Consider the following 14,501-nt stretch of genomic DNA (forward strand, 5'->3'; position numbering starts at 1 on the left):
GACGTAGAAAGACCCAAGTCCTGGTGTTGTTCCCTTTCGTGCCTTTCGAAACTGCGGAAAGCGCTTCGCCGGATGGTTGTGCTACTGCGGAGTAGTAGGAACATGGCGAACGCAGCGCTCGCTGTGGTTGAGGTTTGATTTTCATAGACGTTGTCTAACTAACATGTAACGTACCTTTGGATCATGCGGCAAAATTGTTATCTCTTAATTAAGACTTCCCACGATGCCGAAATCCAAGAAGGCAAAGACGAAGCACAATAGCTCCAAAGCTAATGGCGATTCCAGCCAGGCCGAAATCTGGGACGACTCGGCACTGATCAGGTCATGGAATGATGCTGTCGCTGAATATGAGGTATGTCGAATTTTGTGGGAAACAGCACATTTGAAGCGCTTTAACTGTTCCTTCCAAATAGCAAAGTCACCGCTTGCCCATTGACATCCGCTTTCTCGAGCCGTGGGGAATCCATGTCCTTTTCTCGCGTTAGACGCTGTGTTCGGAGACTTTTTCACTGATCGATACTGCAACAGTATTATCACAGCATCCACGCCCGAGGCGAAGACGTTGAAGAGGTTCTGCGCCAGGCGGAGGAGGATGAAGTGCGCGATGCAATCACCACTGGACTCGACGAGTGGCTCGATGTAAAGGCGGATCGCGAGCTCCCAGCAACGGCCGGTGCCGGTGCTGGTGCCGAAGATGTCGAGGACGGTGAGATCGAAGACGGCGAAGTCGATGAAGCACTTGCTGCAGCCAAAGCAGCTTTGAGTCAGCAAGGCAGGTCTCACCCCCATGCCCGTGAAGGTAGAAGATATTGACAGTGCGTGACCTTAGTCCAGGGAAATACTCCAGACCAGACTGTGCGCCGTGCCAAATCAGCAACCACAGCAGAAGCCAGCACCCAGGCTAGTGCTCAGCAACATCACACTTCTTCCCAGGCACCATTGCCTACCATTGGGCCTATATTGCCCGCGACAAGCGAACAAGGTACATATTTCCCTCCAATTCAGCATCGTCCCAAATCCACCACTTGTGCTGTATTCTCTGCTCTGCTCTGCTTCGCCTTCCCTCCTCCACGAGCACGCTCTCTTTCTGACTGAATGAACATACTAATCCGTTGCTCCAGGCCCGTCTTCAGATCAAACCCTCGAGAATATCAAGATGGCATACTACTGGGCAGGCTACTATTCCGGCCTCTATGACGGCCAACGTCAAGCGCAGCAGCAAGCAGCAGGGAATGGGCAAACGGCAAAACCCGGTCAAGATCCAGAGCAGACTCAAACTCTAGGACTCAAATGGGGGTGAGATCCCTAATTGGCCGCGCAAATCCTCATGGAATACGACGACCCTTTTCGGCCAGTCCAATACTGAGATTCCCACGAAATGGCCAACAGAAGCACCCGGCCCGCTCGGGTTACACGACTCGCCGTTGCTCAAGGCTTATATCTGGCTACATGCTCACCTAATCACGTCGACGTAGTCAAGCTATAACCTGTCCGCTTAAATATGGTTTTAGGGGTTATTGTTTCTCGGCAAAGGGACAAACGCAACGACGCACAGCACAGGAAGGCCGCCCCGACGGTGCGTGTCTTGCCCGGATCGTGGGTTTTCGACCCTTTGAGATCCGCCAGGTCGGACGATCATCGAAGGAGGAAAATTATGCTTTCGGCACCTTAACAGAGAACAGAGAGCGCCGAAGCCCACGCCCAGACCTGGTAATTATCTGATCTCTCTAGGTCTTCCGCCACGTGTGAGATCATATGCAGACGATCACTTCTCGCCGGCCAGGGGGGCTCCTAGGTTTCGACGAAGCCGGGCTCGGCAGCACTGAGACGACGTCTGCAAGGACCCTTTCTTGTGAGCCAACAGCCGACAATATTACGATAATCATCATTGTCGACTGGCGGTTCAGACAAATTGGGTGAATAGCGTGTGTGCTAGGTTGGCAGAGTCAATTGGAAAACAGCGAGCGAATTGGAAAAAAGCCAGGGGCGGAGTAAGATCAGAGAGCTCGAACAATTGAAAATAGCCTTGCGTCTGAAGCAGTAGACGACAAAGTGGTGTCGTTACTCGTTGATCACTCAAAGTCTTGTCTACGAGAGAGCCGACGCCATGCCGTTGTTCAGGCTGAATCAAATTGTGACCTTCGTCTCACGTCTCCCGTCTCCTGTCTCACAGGACCTTCTGGAGAGTTCCCGGTCATCTTGATTCCCAGGCCGACAATGTTCTGAGGACCAAACCCAATAGTCTGTGATAGTGAGGCGAGCAGCCTGCATTCTCAAGGCCGCGAAGCCGCGGATCCACTTGCTTCTCAACTCAATTCGGCTTGCACCCGCCTGTAGTCTCGCTCAAGGCCTTTATTTTCATGTTACAAAACAGCCGCTCAATCGACATCAATAACATAACAAACGTAAGCCGAATAATCGTTCTGGTCACCACCAGTCACGAGGTCAGTTCCTGACATGCCTTCATCCTTCTTCGGCCGACCTTTGCTGTCTCTGCCGAAAGCATTGCCCGCTAAGTACGAGTATTCAGAGTCGAGGCCTTGTCGAGCTTTCTTTTCTCGCTTCGAGTCGGTCTAGGTGCACCGAGTTAGTACCTCTGTCAGCTTAGGGTGCTGGACGGAAACATACCTTTATCAAGACAGCGACGTAATCCAACGGCAGTCCGTATCTCAGGACTGTCTCGACAAACACTCTCAAGACCACCACATGCACAAGACACATGACACCTTCACTCCAGCCCGTCCGGCCTAGCCGTAGTGTTTCGCCCCATACTTTTTTCTCCTCGGCCTCAACTCGCCTAACTTCCTTCTGCTCCTCCTCTTTGCCGCCCTCTTTGAACTTATAGTCCCGAGGCACCCATTTCCGCTCTCGGACTTTATGTAGAAAGTCGTGGCTGTGTTTCCTGAACATCGTCACAGCATATAGGGTGAATTCGTCGTCTGAAGCAACAAAGTAGGCTGATCGAGGTACGACCATTGGTGCGAGGGTTTCGTAACATCGCATGAATTCCTTCACATTTGAGTTCGGGATGGCGATCAGGTGGGTTTCAAGGTGTTCGGAGTCGGTGACAAGGACCTCGGGATTGACGATGCTCACTAGCGATTTAGTTGAGAGGTTTCCGGTCTGTTTGCGTTGGAGGGTCTGGAGATTCGTCCTTACGGAGTTGTATTGGTTATATTTTGACCGGACGTCGTTGTCAATGGAATTGGCTTCCTATTCAAAGGCATCAGACAACGTTCACTCCATCTCGACGCAGGAAACTGCGCACCTTTTGCAGTAGATCAATCAATTCTGACAGTGGTCTATCTGCTCGATATTTGACCTTGTTCCACGAGAAGCTCCGTAGGTATTGTTCGAGAGGTTCTGGTTGAGGTAATCAGTCTCTTGTCCGTCTCTGGCTGCAGCATTCGCCCGCGCATACATACTGTCGTTGACATTCTTGTGCATGGAAATCTTCTCTTCGTCTCCGTCCAGTACATTCTTGAGTGTATCTCCAACTTTGGCTACCACGGAATTGCACAGGCTTTCTAGCTTGCTCAATTCGTCCGACTGTTGTAGTAAGCCATCCAGTGTGCCGACCTTGAATTCTGGGATGTTGAAGTTTGATACTTCGCCGTAAGACGGGTTCACAGCCTTCTGTAAGGCGCTGATCGCATCGTCTTTGTGACCAGAGGGTGTTATTGAGGATGGTACGGACACGGCAAGGTATTTCACGGACATGGTGACTTCACGAGAGACAGGAGAAGGTGCTACGAGCGCGATTCAGCGCTGTTCAAGAGGACTAGCAGGTAGAATGCATACAAAGCCTCAACACTCACAGGTTGTCTCCAATTCAACTATCGTAGAGAGAGCTATCGGCCTGGCACCCTCACTGCAGCTGCGTAGGCCAAGATAACAAAAGCGGCATTCTCTTTTATCCCTATGTTTGATATACTAGTTGCCGCCCTATCGTTCACCGGCTCCTTTTTCATGGCAGCCTTTCTTGTCCCCGCATACGCTTGTTCCAACGTCGACACTACTCAATTTGCATCTCCCGTACACTTCACCGACGACGTTTGCCTACGACCATATCGACCGACCAGTAGCGCTCCTGCTGCATGCCAGCTCCACCGACGTCCGACCCTGATGGTGCTCCGTCCTCATTGCCGTTGTTTGCTTGACGCCGGCCTCGAATGACAAGTGGACGATCGAGATTGGCCTCGGATAGACCAGCATCTGCACCATCGTCATCGGATGCTTCGCTCGAGTTGGATCCAGAGGCCTGCCGAGCCTTATGAGCGGTGTTCGACTCTAGCTCCTCGTCATCCTGGTCTTCCCACTCGTCATCGTTGCCGACGGGACGACCATCCTCTTCGTCAACGTTCATGGTATCCTGAGCACCGTCGTCTGTACGAGCTCGCTTGCTTCGGCGACCACGCATCTTCTTATATTTGGTGGGGCGATGCTTGCCCCGTCGTCTCTTGCCCCGCCCAACGCGTAGCGGCAACCAGTCATGGGTGCTTGGAGCCTCCTCATAGTATTTGGCATTGCAGCACTTGTCGATAATTGCCTCCCTAATCTCATCAAGACGGACGTCCTCGAAGCGGCGAGACCCCGACACTGGTCCACCAAGCATTGTTCTCTGGCCTTGGACCTGCTTTTTGAGTTGTCGATAAGGAGAGGTGAGACGACGTGCATGCCCCATGTTGCCCTTGCCCATCTCTTGCAACTCCTCCAGATAATTCCCTTGTCCCTCAGCAGTAACACCGTCTTCGGCCTCTCCAACAAGGACGTGTACCTCGACCTTGGCAGTCTTTGCTGTGCCGTCCTGGACATTGCGGGCATACCAATTTCCATATTCGGCTGAATCAGTCCTAGCGACCACTGTCCATCGCTTCTCATTACGCATGCCCTCCGTCTCTTGCAGAAGAATGTGCCAATCGAATTTCGGTTTCTCCTGACGGAATGCTTCAGCACCAGGCACAGTCTGGTAGATGATGTCTAAAAGTTGACCAATCTTGCGACATCGAGCTGATGAGGTGAGGAAGGATTGGGTTGCTGCGCAACTGAAGAAGACCAGCCTGATCTCCAATGTTGGGTCTTGCAGAGCTCTGCTGCTCGTTGTCAGTTTTGATGCGGCAACGGAGCGAAGTCGGACTTACAGTGGTCATGATCGTCATCGACTGGCCGGGTTCTTCTCCCCTTGCACCCATGGTGTCGTTTGGTTTGCATGAAGATGAAGAAGCCATGCTGGTAAGAAGATGAGATGGAGACAACCAAGACGATCCTTGGCATGAATAAATGCTCCCTGTGGTATGTTTATAAGTCAAATCCCCCATTATTTTACTCAATCAGCAGCCTTGACGGCTTCTGTGGTGCAAGTGTTTGGCTTCGGCTTCCGACGCAAAGTCGCTCAACTACTTCGACCGGGACGTCGCTAAACTAATGCTTAAACCTTCTCGTGTCCCTGTGTTGTTGAACCCTGTTGCTCCGAGGGGCCATGATACCAGGGGACGCGAGTCGTACGTAGAACTAAACTAAACATCGGAGCACAAGCAGACCGAATCGGAACAACCACCTATCGTCGACTAGGGAGTTTTAGCTCCCCACCAAGGTCTAAGGAACGGGTTCCTTAGACCGTGGTGAGAAGAGTTTTTGCCGGTTTTGATACGCCTATCCAGCGACAAAACCTATATATGCTGGAGGTCAAGATGGTTGAACAAAACACTATCACTGACCTAGGGAGTCAAACCAATTTCCTCAAGGAGAGAGAATTCAAAGAACAAGCAGACTCGAATGGGACTTTGCTACTCTTTACACAACAACTACCCGAGCGTCCCGCGGGACGAATCCTTCGAGACCTAGGTCAACCACCAAATGTTGTCCAAATCCAGGCCAATTTCGCCGCACGAGATGTCGAGTTCACCAAAGAAATGCTGAGAAATGAATATCGCTTCTAGGTCGATGAGTACAAATTCCAGCTCCCAGCATCGTGAGAAACGGGTTCCTTAGATCGTAATGGATAAGTATTTACCATTTTTGATATAAGGTATTCACTTTACTAGCTTAGCGGAAGTCCTTCACCCAACGACTAACTTATTTTCGCAGGGTTATATTTTAAAGAGGTGAAAATGGATATCAAATTAAGCAGCCACCTTCTCCTCGTGGCGGTGTGAGTACAGCCCCAGCGTTTTGTTGACCATATGTATCCGAAGGCCGCTGGTGGTGGGGTTCTGACCGGTGTGGTGTTCGATCGGCATTACCGACCCGGGGGACCAGACTCCATAGCAATGCGAGTAACAAGGTGTCTTAAGACTTGATTCCTTTTTGCTGTTTGATCCTCTGGGTTCAGATCCAACCCGGGTCGGACTTTGTTGCTGGTTTCTTCTCGCAGGTTATCACCGGACTGTGTGACATCGACAGTCAGAGCAGGCATGCGGTGATTCACTTTTGGTATGCCAAGCAGCAGACGGTGAGCTGGGAGAGCTCTCCAGAGTCAAGCCCAGAGAAAGCGCCCATGCTACCTATTTGTCACATTGCACAAGGTCACAGTGTTCAGCAATATCAATATACAACCTTAATGCGCTCTGGACTGTTTGATGAAGCGTTACTATCCATGATATCAAGAGAAATGGACGAACACTCAGCCTGACCTAGTCCAATGTATTATTTATACCTCGATGCTCCATCCTCGAGTCAAAATGTCCTGTCCTAACATATCCTTGGCCATCATAGCTATACTCATTCGCCATCCCGACAGTCAAAAGGTGTTTTCCCGAGCACTCCAGCGATGTGTAAAAAGTTCTATCTTGTCCCGCACACTCCGTAATGCAAGTCTTTCTCAAAGCAAAGAGCTCAAAACACCAACTCGGATCACAGGGACACAAGCCCGGCTACCCTTACAAGGTCTCTCACTCAGTAACTCGGTAAAGCGACTTCAAAATCTGCATCACCAACGTCAGCATCTGGTCTCTTGCCGGGCACAAACAGCTCGCCTATGTGGTGACTTACATTCGCATGCTTAGGCTCGACAAACAACGCACTGGCCTCTACCAGTTTGGCCGGCTCCTCTCCCTCCGGGACCTCGAGACTCTCGATCCATCCTTCCGCCCAAGCTTTTCTTCCTTCGACCTTGACCGTCTTCGCTTTTAGAACCAAGAACTGCCCGGCCATCGTCGGCTTGAGGTAATTTATCTGTAAATTCGCGGTAACACCAACTTTATTCGGCATCGCAGGAAAGGCGCACCGCGCCAACCCCTCGTCCAGCATCGTCGCCAGGAACCCGCCGTGCACGATGCCCGGGTGTCCTGAACAATCAGGGCCGACGTAGAATATCTGGACCATGCTCTTCCCGTCCTTCTCGTTAAAATAGTACGGCGGCACAACTATCATGCCCGGTCCTGCTAGCGTTCCTGCCGTCAAACTGTGCTGCCGCACTTCCGGGGGGATCTTCAAATGTGGCCGCGACTCCCTGAAGTCGGGATGTTCTCGTAACTCGACAGCCAGCGCGCAATTCTTGATATGTTCGTCAATCTCGCGTGAGAAGTCATCGGGCGGCTCATAGATCGAGAGGCTCTCGACATCAGAAGGCATCGACCCCATGATGAGCGGGACGAGGATAGGCGGAGCGTAACTGAGGGCGAGGTAGCCGCCAACAATGAGGGAGACGGTGCTGATGGTCAGGAAACTGATCGTGCGCCGAACGCGGGCTTGCCCTTTGTTGTGGACGACAACTACGCAATTGTGAGTTGCCTTCGCCCAGCATACGGTATCTCGTCCTGCTCACCTGTAGACTGCGGCCTCCTGAGAGCAGGTGGTATATTCTTCCAACGCTGAAAAGCCCTCCGCAAAACAAATGATTGGGCCGCCGAAAGTGAAATCCCAGATATGGAACGACGAGAGGACGGAGGAAGGAGCGAGTGGCGGAGAGGACTGAGTGAGGGTGGTGTCAATATACTCGGGCTCTGAAAGGATCGAGAGGAGGATAGAAAGATATTTATTGACCGCCCAGGAGCCATGGTCAGAGATAGAAAACCAAGCGGCCCACGGGCGCGCCGGTTCGAAGAGCAGGAGGTGAGCGTAACTGATGAGGTATGATGCACCGACAATCGGAAAGGACAGAAAAATTGGGCCTTTAGCGAGAGATAGGCAGAGCGAGAAAGCAACGATTGGTGATGAGGATTCAGGTTCACGCAGTGACAGAATTTGTGCCTCGGCTCAGCCTCACGGAGTCCTTTCGGGGGCCATCATGATGGGCGAGATGGGGGCAAAACAAAACGTGAAAGTTGCCTGGCACTCATGAGCCCAGTCTTTACTTAGAATATAAGCCTAGTAGCCTAGTGAGCCCCTGGTAGACGGCGGACAGGAGATAAGGTAGGGTGCTCACGAGTGCTCTTTTCTGCGTTGTTGATATTCAGCATGTCTGAATTAATTGCTACGGTGAGAAGTGCTTCTGCTTCTTCTTCCCGGTGATTTGCTTGGTTCCTGTCTTTACACTGTATTGCATATCCCGACCACCGTCGAATCTGACGAGGCTGCCGTACCTCGTATCCGTCCCATCCATTTTTACGGCCGATTTCTGAAAGTCTGCAAAAAGTATGGACTCCCCTTTATGATCCAGCCTTGGCCTCAATCCACCTATTCTGCTCAGCCATCGCATTTCCTTATTTTTTCCCTCTTGCCACGAATACGGCCGCACGCTGATCCTCGACCTCAGTCATCTCGGGTGCGAGGTTTAACGTATGATTTGGCAACAACTCAGCTGTAACAAGCTTGTGTCCGTGGGCTGCTTTCGCGCCCGCAGTGTTGCTGCTTGCAGGTGGCCTTGACCTGGCCGAGTGTAGAGTGGCTTCAATCCACAAGTGTTTTCCTCATGTTCTTCTCATCACCCGTGCGTAATCGACGAGGTTGATCGCGAGTGTGAGCTCTTCGTTCGGCCTGGCGAGCTGTGCGGCGGCGCATGGTCGAAATGCGGTGCCAGATTTGGCAGTTGGCTTGGCGGCACACCATTCCTTGGAATGTTCTCTGCAAAGACTGGATCATCCACTGAAGTAGCTGGGTGAATTTCCATTCCAGGAGTCCCTTCCACACCTGAGTGAGAGCGAGCTCGTTGGAAGTGAATAGTCTCGGGTTCTTCATTGCGCCTCTCGACAGGAGACCAGCCGCCGGCCACACTGCCGGCGATAATTCCAGCCATCGCTGCAGCAGGCCCGAAGACGGAATTCGATGTCGATCTTGCTCTTTTCTTGTACTTCTCTGGAGTCGAAGGAGAAGCAGGAGCCATCTCCGGCGAAGATCCATCAGCCTCCGGGGTTTGGGGTAGGTCACTATTGGACCGAGATCGAGATGGACTTCGTGATCGTGGCATGAAGGCATCTCGAGGATGTTGCAATTTATACGCCAACTCGGACATCCGTCCGCCTCGAATCTTCTTGAGAAACGTAAGCTCCTCTCGGATCTCCTCCAGAGCCGGGTTCCACTGCCGGAGTTGTTCATCATCTTCAAGGGTAAACTGAGGTGCGCGTTTCTTCCGGAGGCTGACACTGGGGATCATCTTCGCGAAGATCTCGTCCGGCAGTAATCTGATAATCACTGCAACAGGCATAGAGAGTGCTCCGAGCACTATCGAGTATCCCCATTGCGCCCCGTTGATCCGGTTGATGGAAAATGCTTGCCCTCCAACGAACATAATCAGGCATTGGCCGCCAATGATAATGAGCTGAATGCCCAGAAACCAGTAGTTTTTGAAGACTCCTTCGAAAATGTTGAAATTGTTGTCCAGTCGTCGTGAGTTGTACTGATTGAATATTTGCATCCACACGAAAGTGTTGAAGATGGTACTTTGAAGTCGATCCTTCTCATGTTGGGTCTGGTAAGAAAGTATGCCAGCTCCTGCAAAGTACAGGACGAGTGTGACCACAAGTTGATAGATTGACTGCCCGATGATCATCTTCCACATTGTGACGGTGATCAATGGTGCCGACTTAGGTTCAGGTCGTCGTTTCAGGATCGAGTGCGTGGGGGGATCGGTAGCCAAAGCGAGTGCAGCAAACGTGTCCATGATTAAGTTGACCCAGAGCAGTTGCACGGCTGTCAAGACAGATGTTTCGTCGTCATTGGCAACAGCAGAGATAAATGTAAGGATAACAGCTGTGATGTTCACTGTGACTTGGAACTGTGGGCTCGTTAGTTGATGAGTGGCGAACATCGAACAAAGGACCATACCTGTAAGAACTTCTTGACGGCGTCGTTGACAGTCCTGCCCCAAGAGATGGCTTTCACAATCGACGCAAAATTGTCGTCCATCAGAATAATGGCAGATGCCTCTTTCGCGACCTCGGTACCGGCGATACCCATGGAGAAACCTACATCTGCAGTCTTGAGTGCTGGTGCATCATTGGTACCGTCACCAGTAACCGCCACCGTCTCTCCAAGCTTCTTCAAATGGCCCACGAGCAGCTTTTTGTCTTCCGGGCTTGATCTGGCAAGGACTTGTAGACGAGGAATGACCTGAGTCAGCTGTTTAGAGCTCAATTTTCTGAAGACCGGGCCCTCCATGGCGATACCACCAGGCGTGAAGATGCCACATTCAGTAGCTATGGCCTTGGCGGTCATAATATTGTCGCCAGTAACCATACGGACAAAGACTCCAGCAACTTGACAGTCGTGAACAGCTTTCTCTACACCGGGTCGCAGTGGATCTTGAATGCCAACCACGCCAAAGAAAGTCATGTCTTTGAAGACTTTGTCGAAATCTGCTTGCTTCTTGTCGTCTGGCGACACAGCACCGCGTGGCGGCCACTCGGAGAAGTCGCGAAACAAGAGTGCAATCGTCCGTAGTGATCGAGAGGCATAATTACTGACAATACCGTTCAAAGTCTCGATTTGGTCGGCAGTTATAGGAGCATCGGCGATCCCTGTGGTAGGGTCGCTGACTAGTCTCGAACACTTGCCGATCAAGATTTCCGACGCTCCTTTCACCAGCATGCGGTATTTGCCATTGGCCAGTCTGATGACCACAGCCATGCATTTGCGTCCCGAGTCGAAAGGTACCATTTGAACAACGTCTGCGTTCGATCTTTCTTCACTGATAGATTCGACCGCAAGATGATCCGTAACAAAAGAAAGCAAGGCGGTCTCGGTTTTTGAGCCAATGAACGTCTTTTGGCCCCCTTCCTCGGCCTCGAATGCTGTGGAATTGAGAATGACCGAGTCTTTGAGCAGGCTTTTGGTCTCTCCTGAAAGAGTCGCAATGAATTCATTGGAAGAAACGTCGCCTGGACTGGTCTCAGGGGCCGGCAGTTTGCCATCGTCTGTCACCTTAGCATTGACTGGTGGTGGCTTGTCGCCGAATCTAGAAGCAGTGGAAAGTGTTCCGGCCACAACAGTCATTTTATTCTGCGTCAATGTTCCAGTCTTGTCCGAACAAACAGTGGTTGCATTGCCCATGGTTTCACAGGCACGTAGAAGCCGTACCAAGTTGTTGTCTTTGAGCATTCGAGTCGTTGCGAAGGCAAGCGCCAAAGTGACAGCCAAGGGTAAACCTTCTGGTACAGCGACCACGATGATGGTGACTGCCACGATGAAGATCTGGAGGAAGCGCTGACCCTTTTGTTGGGCCCCACCGTCGATGTTCTTCAGCTCGACAAGGAATTTGATGAAGAGAACGACAAAGAGCAACAAGCCCGCAGCCAAACCAAGCTTCGCAATGTACTCAGCCAGAACGTTCAATTTTGACTGCAAAGGTGTAGATTGAGTCTCATCTTGCAGAGACATCAATGTTTTACCGTAGCTTGAGTTGATCCCAACAGAAGTGACGAGGAACGTGCCAACACCTTCCGAGACTTTGCCTCCTGAGAGAATGAAAGGATCCATTTTCTTCAGGTTTTGGTGGTTCTCGATAGCGTGATACACCTCGTCGGCTGGCGTTTTTCGAATTATGTCAGATTCGCCCGTGGCAGAAGATTCGTCGCATCGGACATTATGGCCCTCGATGAAGACGCCATCGACCGGTATCAAATCACCTGGCTCCAGGTGCATAACATCTCCGACCAAAACATCATAGACTGAAATTTCCCTAGACTTCCCGGAGCGAATGACTTTGACATATCTTTCTTCCTTCTTACGGTTCAATTTTATGAACTGACGTTCTTTTTGGTAATCGTTCAATGCACCGACGAATGTGACAACGATGATTGCGACCATGATGGCCACACCTTCGACCCATTCAACTCGAGCTTCGTGCGCCTCGGACGGGGCCGGTTCGACCGTTTGGTAGATACCGAGAGCTAATGAGATCACAGCAGCGACTGAAAGCAGAATCAGCACCTTGTCGTTGTAGGCTATCCACGCAAGCTGCCAAAAGGTTTTCGCTTTCTTCTCTGGTAGCCGGTTGTCCTTGAAAATGCGCTTGCGGTCGGCAAAGGAATTATCAGACGTGTTCGCGGCAGCGCCCAGCGAATGGCTGGTCGTGGTTCTCTTTACGGTCCCGTAACGCTCTTCCTCTTCAGCTCCTGCTTTCACAGCTTCTTCAAAATCGACCGTACCGTCCAGGCCGAGCTCGTCCATGCTGAGCCCACTGTGTCGATTTGTTCGCAGGCCTTTCTCCAAGCCTGCAAGACCGCCCAACGCATGGAAAGCCGCCAGACTCTTTGGATTGATCATCTTGTTTAGTTGGCCGGGACTGAATGCAAACCTATTGTCTTCCACCTTGAAGTCTTCTTCTTTGCCCGGGTCCGGCTTGAGAGCGTCCTGATCGTTGATAATCTCATCATTATTGCTGAAAGAGTTCTTTCTCTGATCATCCAGGCCCGACGTGCTTGATTCTATCTGTGTCTCTCCGCCAAACTCTGATGTAGGTGAAATGTCGGACTCCATTGAGGCCGCCCTCGGCCTGAAGCCTGGTACCGAGAGGAAATTTTGGGTAGAGGCCCCATCGAGGAATCTTGGAGAAGAGACATTGTGAGGAGACGTAGGTCGAGACTCTCTTGTGTCTGTGGATGCGCGGACATCGGTTGGGGACCCCGATAGGGGCGATGCTAGGACAGGTCCAGTGTCAAGGTTCTTGGTCTGTATCCTAGGTAAAGGACCAGGTTTATCGGAGGAAGCGCTGGGAGGCTCTTCTGAAGGTTGATTTACGGCGGAGTCGTCGATACTTATCGTCGGAGCCCGATGCCGTTGGTGTGATGGTTTTGGTGTCTCCGGTTCTGGGTCTTGCCCATCCGGCGAAAGAGGCATTGCAGGCCTCTCAACAAAAGCGCCCGATCCTGATATACCGCAGACAGACCGCCCTATCCTCTTGCAGTTCTCTTGAGCCAAATAATCAGGTAAGGAAAGGAGAGAAAGTCGTCTGGGACGTCAAAGGAGAGACAAGATATGCTACATTTGCCCAACGTTGGACCAAGGGTAGATCTCTAGGTTCGTGGGGGTTGGTCGTCAAAGGACTGGTAGAATGAACCTGTCAGAGAATGTGTCTGCACGACGAGGAAACTGGGATGCAGGAGCGTACAAAGAGATGAGGGTGTGCAAAGCAGAACACCGAGGCAGCCGGTATTGCGAAGCGTTCGATTCCGTGTCTCGTTGCGAATCAGGCGAGATGGTGGCTGAGTCCGTGGCAAAAAAAGATGCTCGTGGTGAGGTGTAAATACTGCGCGAAGAATGCCATACATGGGGCGATGATCAACAATACAACTGCAAAGCGGTGCCAAACGGTCAGCCCGACGATTGGAAGCGGAAAGGTGACAAGAGACTTGTTGAGAAGGAAAGAACTAGTCGGAGACAAGTGTATTCAAGGCACACTTCAGGCCATCTGCTACGTACAGTAGTAAAGGGAAGACTGCTACATTTTGAAAGAGCAGGAGAAGGTGACTTTCCTGCGCCGGCGTTCAATTCCTGGCCCAAACGAGATGGAGAGCGAGCAAGCGAGACGCATGGGATTCATTGGGATGATCGTGGATGGCTTTGGACCCGCGGGCCAATGAAAGCTTAGGTGGCCTTGGTCCTGTCCATCCAACTCCATTCTCATTGCCAAGCTCCCTATGGCTCTTGGGTCTAGCCCTTTTGAGTGACATCGGAGATTCCAAGTCCCGATCTATCATCCTGTTTGATTTCTCACATAAGGGACGTCCATGTTCATTGTCAACCCAAGCAATCCTTCCCGCAAAACAATCAACGAAAAATCCTTGACTGTGTACGGAGTAGGTCAGCTGCTACCGGTCTGACAAGATACAGAACAGAAAAGCCCTCATTCAGCGCCCCGCTTCTCGTTTGCATGCCGCTCTCTGCAAGAAGTGGCCCTCTCATCCAATCGTCGTTGGTTAGAGCGTTTGCACTGCCACCATGCTAGCTTCCGCAGGTCAGGCAGCCTTCCCTGTCCGAAGCGACCTCATTCACTTTCGGGGACTGAAATTGTGAATTCATAATACACTTTCCACGACCAGGACAGCCATGCTGCGCCCGTTGACGATGAAATCACCTACTATGTAATCATGGTCAGATCCGATTCGCCACTTCTTGTCCTGTTT

The 14,501-nt window shown here is 51.5% G+C and overlaps 5 protein-coding genes across 5 annotated transcripts; 1 reads left to right on the forward strand and 4 right to left on the reverse strand.

Moving 5' to 3' along the window:
• Positions 1-170: 170 nt before the first annotated feature.
• On the forward strand, positions 171-2,122 carry PV05_07926 (uncharacterized protein). The gene is made up of 4 exons (XM_013457406.1): positions 171-352; positions 529-772; positions 830-982; positions 1,122-2,122. The coding sequence occupies exons 1-4, from the start codon at positions 224-226 to the stop codon at positions 1,298-1,300; spliced, it is 705 nt and encodes a 234-aa protein (XP_013312860.1). The 5' UTR covers positions 171-223; the 3' UTR covers positions 1,301-2,122.
• PV05_07927 (uncharacterized protein) lies at positions 2,012-3,827 on the reverse strand. The gene is made up of 4 exons (XM_013457407.1): positions 3,426-3,827; positions 3,269-3,363; positions 2,629-3,213; positions 2,012-2,573 (listed from the first exon to the last, which is right to left on the reverse strand). The coding sequence occupies exons 1-4, from the start codon at positions 3,718-3,720 to the stop codon at positions 2,379-2,381; spliced, it is 1,170 nt and encodes a 389-aa protein (XP_013312861.1). The 5' UTR covers positions 3,721-3,827; the 3' UTR covers positions 2,012-2,378.
• A 215-nt stretch (positions 3,828-4,042) lies between these two features.
• Positions 4,043-5,192, reverse strand: PV05_07928 (uncharacterized protein; the record flags this gene model as incomplete). The annotated part of the gene is made up of 3 exons (XM_013457408.1): positions 4,043-5,010; positions 5,057-5,093; positions 5,142-5,192. 3 exons carry the CDS (start codon positions 5,190-5,192, stop codon positions 4,043-4,045), a joined length of 1,056 nt encoding a protein of 351 aa, XP_013312862.1.
• Positions 5,193-6,894: 1,702 nt separating this feature from the next.
• Positions 6,895-7,581, reverse strand: PV05_07929 (uncharacterized protein; the record flags this gene model as incomplete). Its single annotated transcript, XM_013457409.1, has 1 exon — positions 6,895-7,581. The coding sequence occupies one exon, from the start codon at positions 7,579-7,581 to the stop codon at positions 6,895-6,897; it is 687 nt and encodes a 228-aa protein (XP_013312863.1).
• Positions 7,582-8,863: 1,282 nt separating this feature from the next.
• On the reverse strand, positions 8,864-13,215 carry PV05_07930 (calcium-translocating P-type ATPase, PMCA-type; the record flags this gene model as incomplete). The annotated part of the gene is made up of 2 exons (XM_013457410.1): positions 8,864-10,153; positions 10,204-13,215. The coding sequence occupies 2 exons, from the start codon at positions 13,213-13,215 to the stop codon at positions 8,864-8,866; spliced, it is 4,302 nt and encodes a 1,433-aa protein (XP_013312864.1).
• Between the last annotated feature and the right edge of the window lie 1,286 nt (positions 13,216-14,501).

This window comes from Exophiala xenobiotica, assembly GCF_000835505.1.
Source record: "Exophiala xenobiotica strain CBS 118157 unplaced genomic scaffold supercont1.5, whole genome shotgun sequence".
In the NCBI taxonomy this organism is placed as follows: Eukaryota; Fungi; Ascomycota; class Eurotiomycetes; order Chaetothyriales; family Herpotrichiellaceae; genus Exophiala; species Exophiala xenobiotica.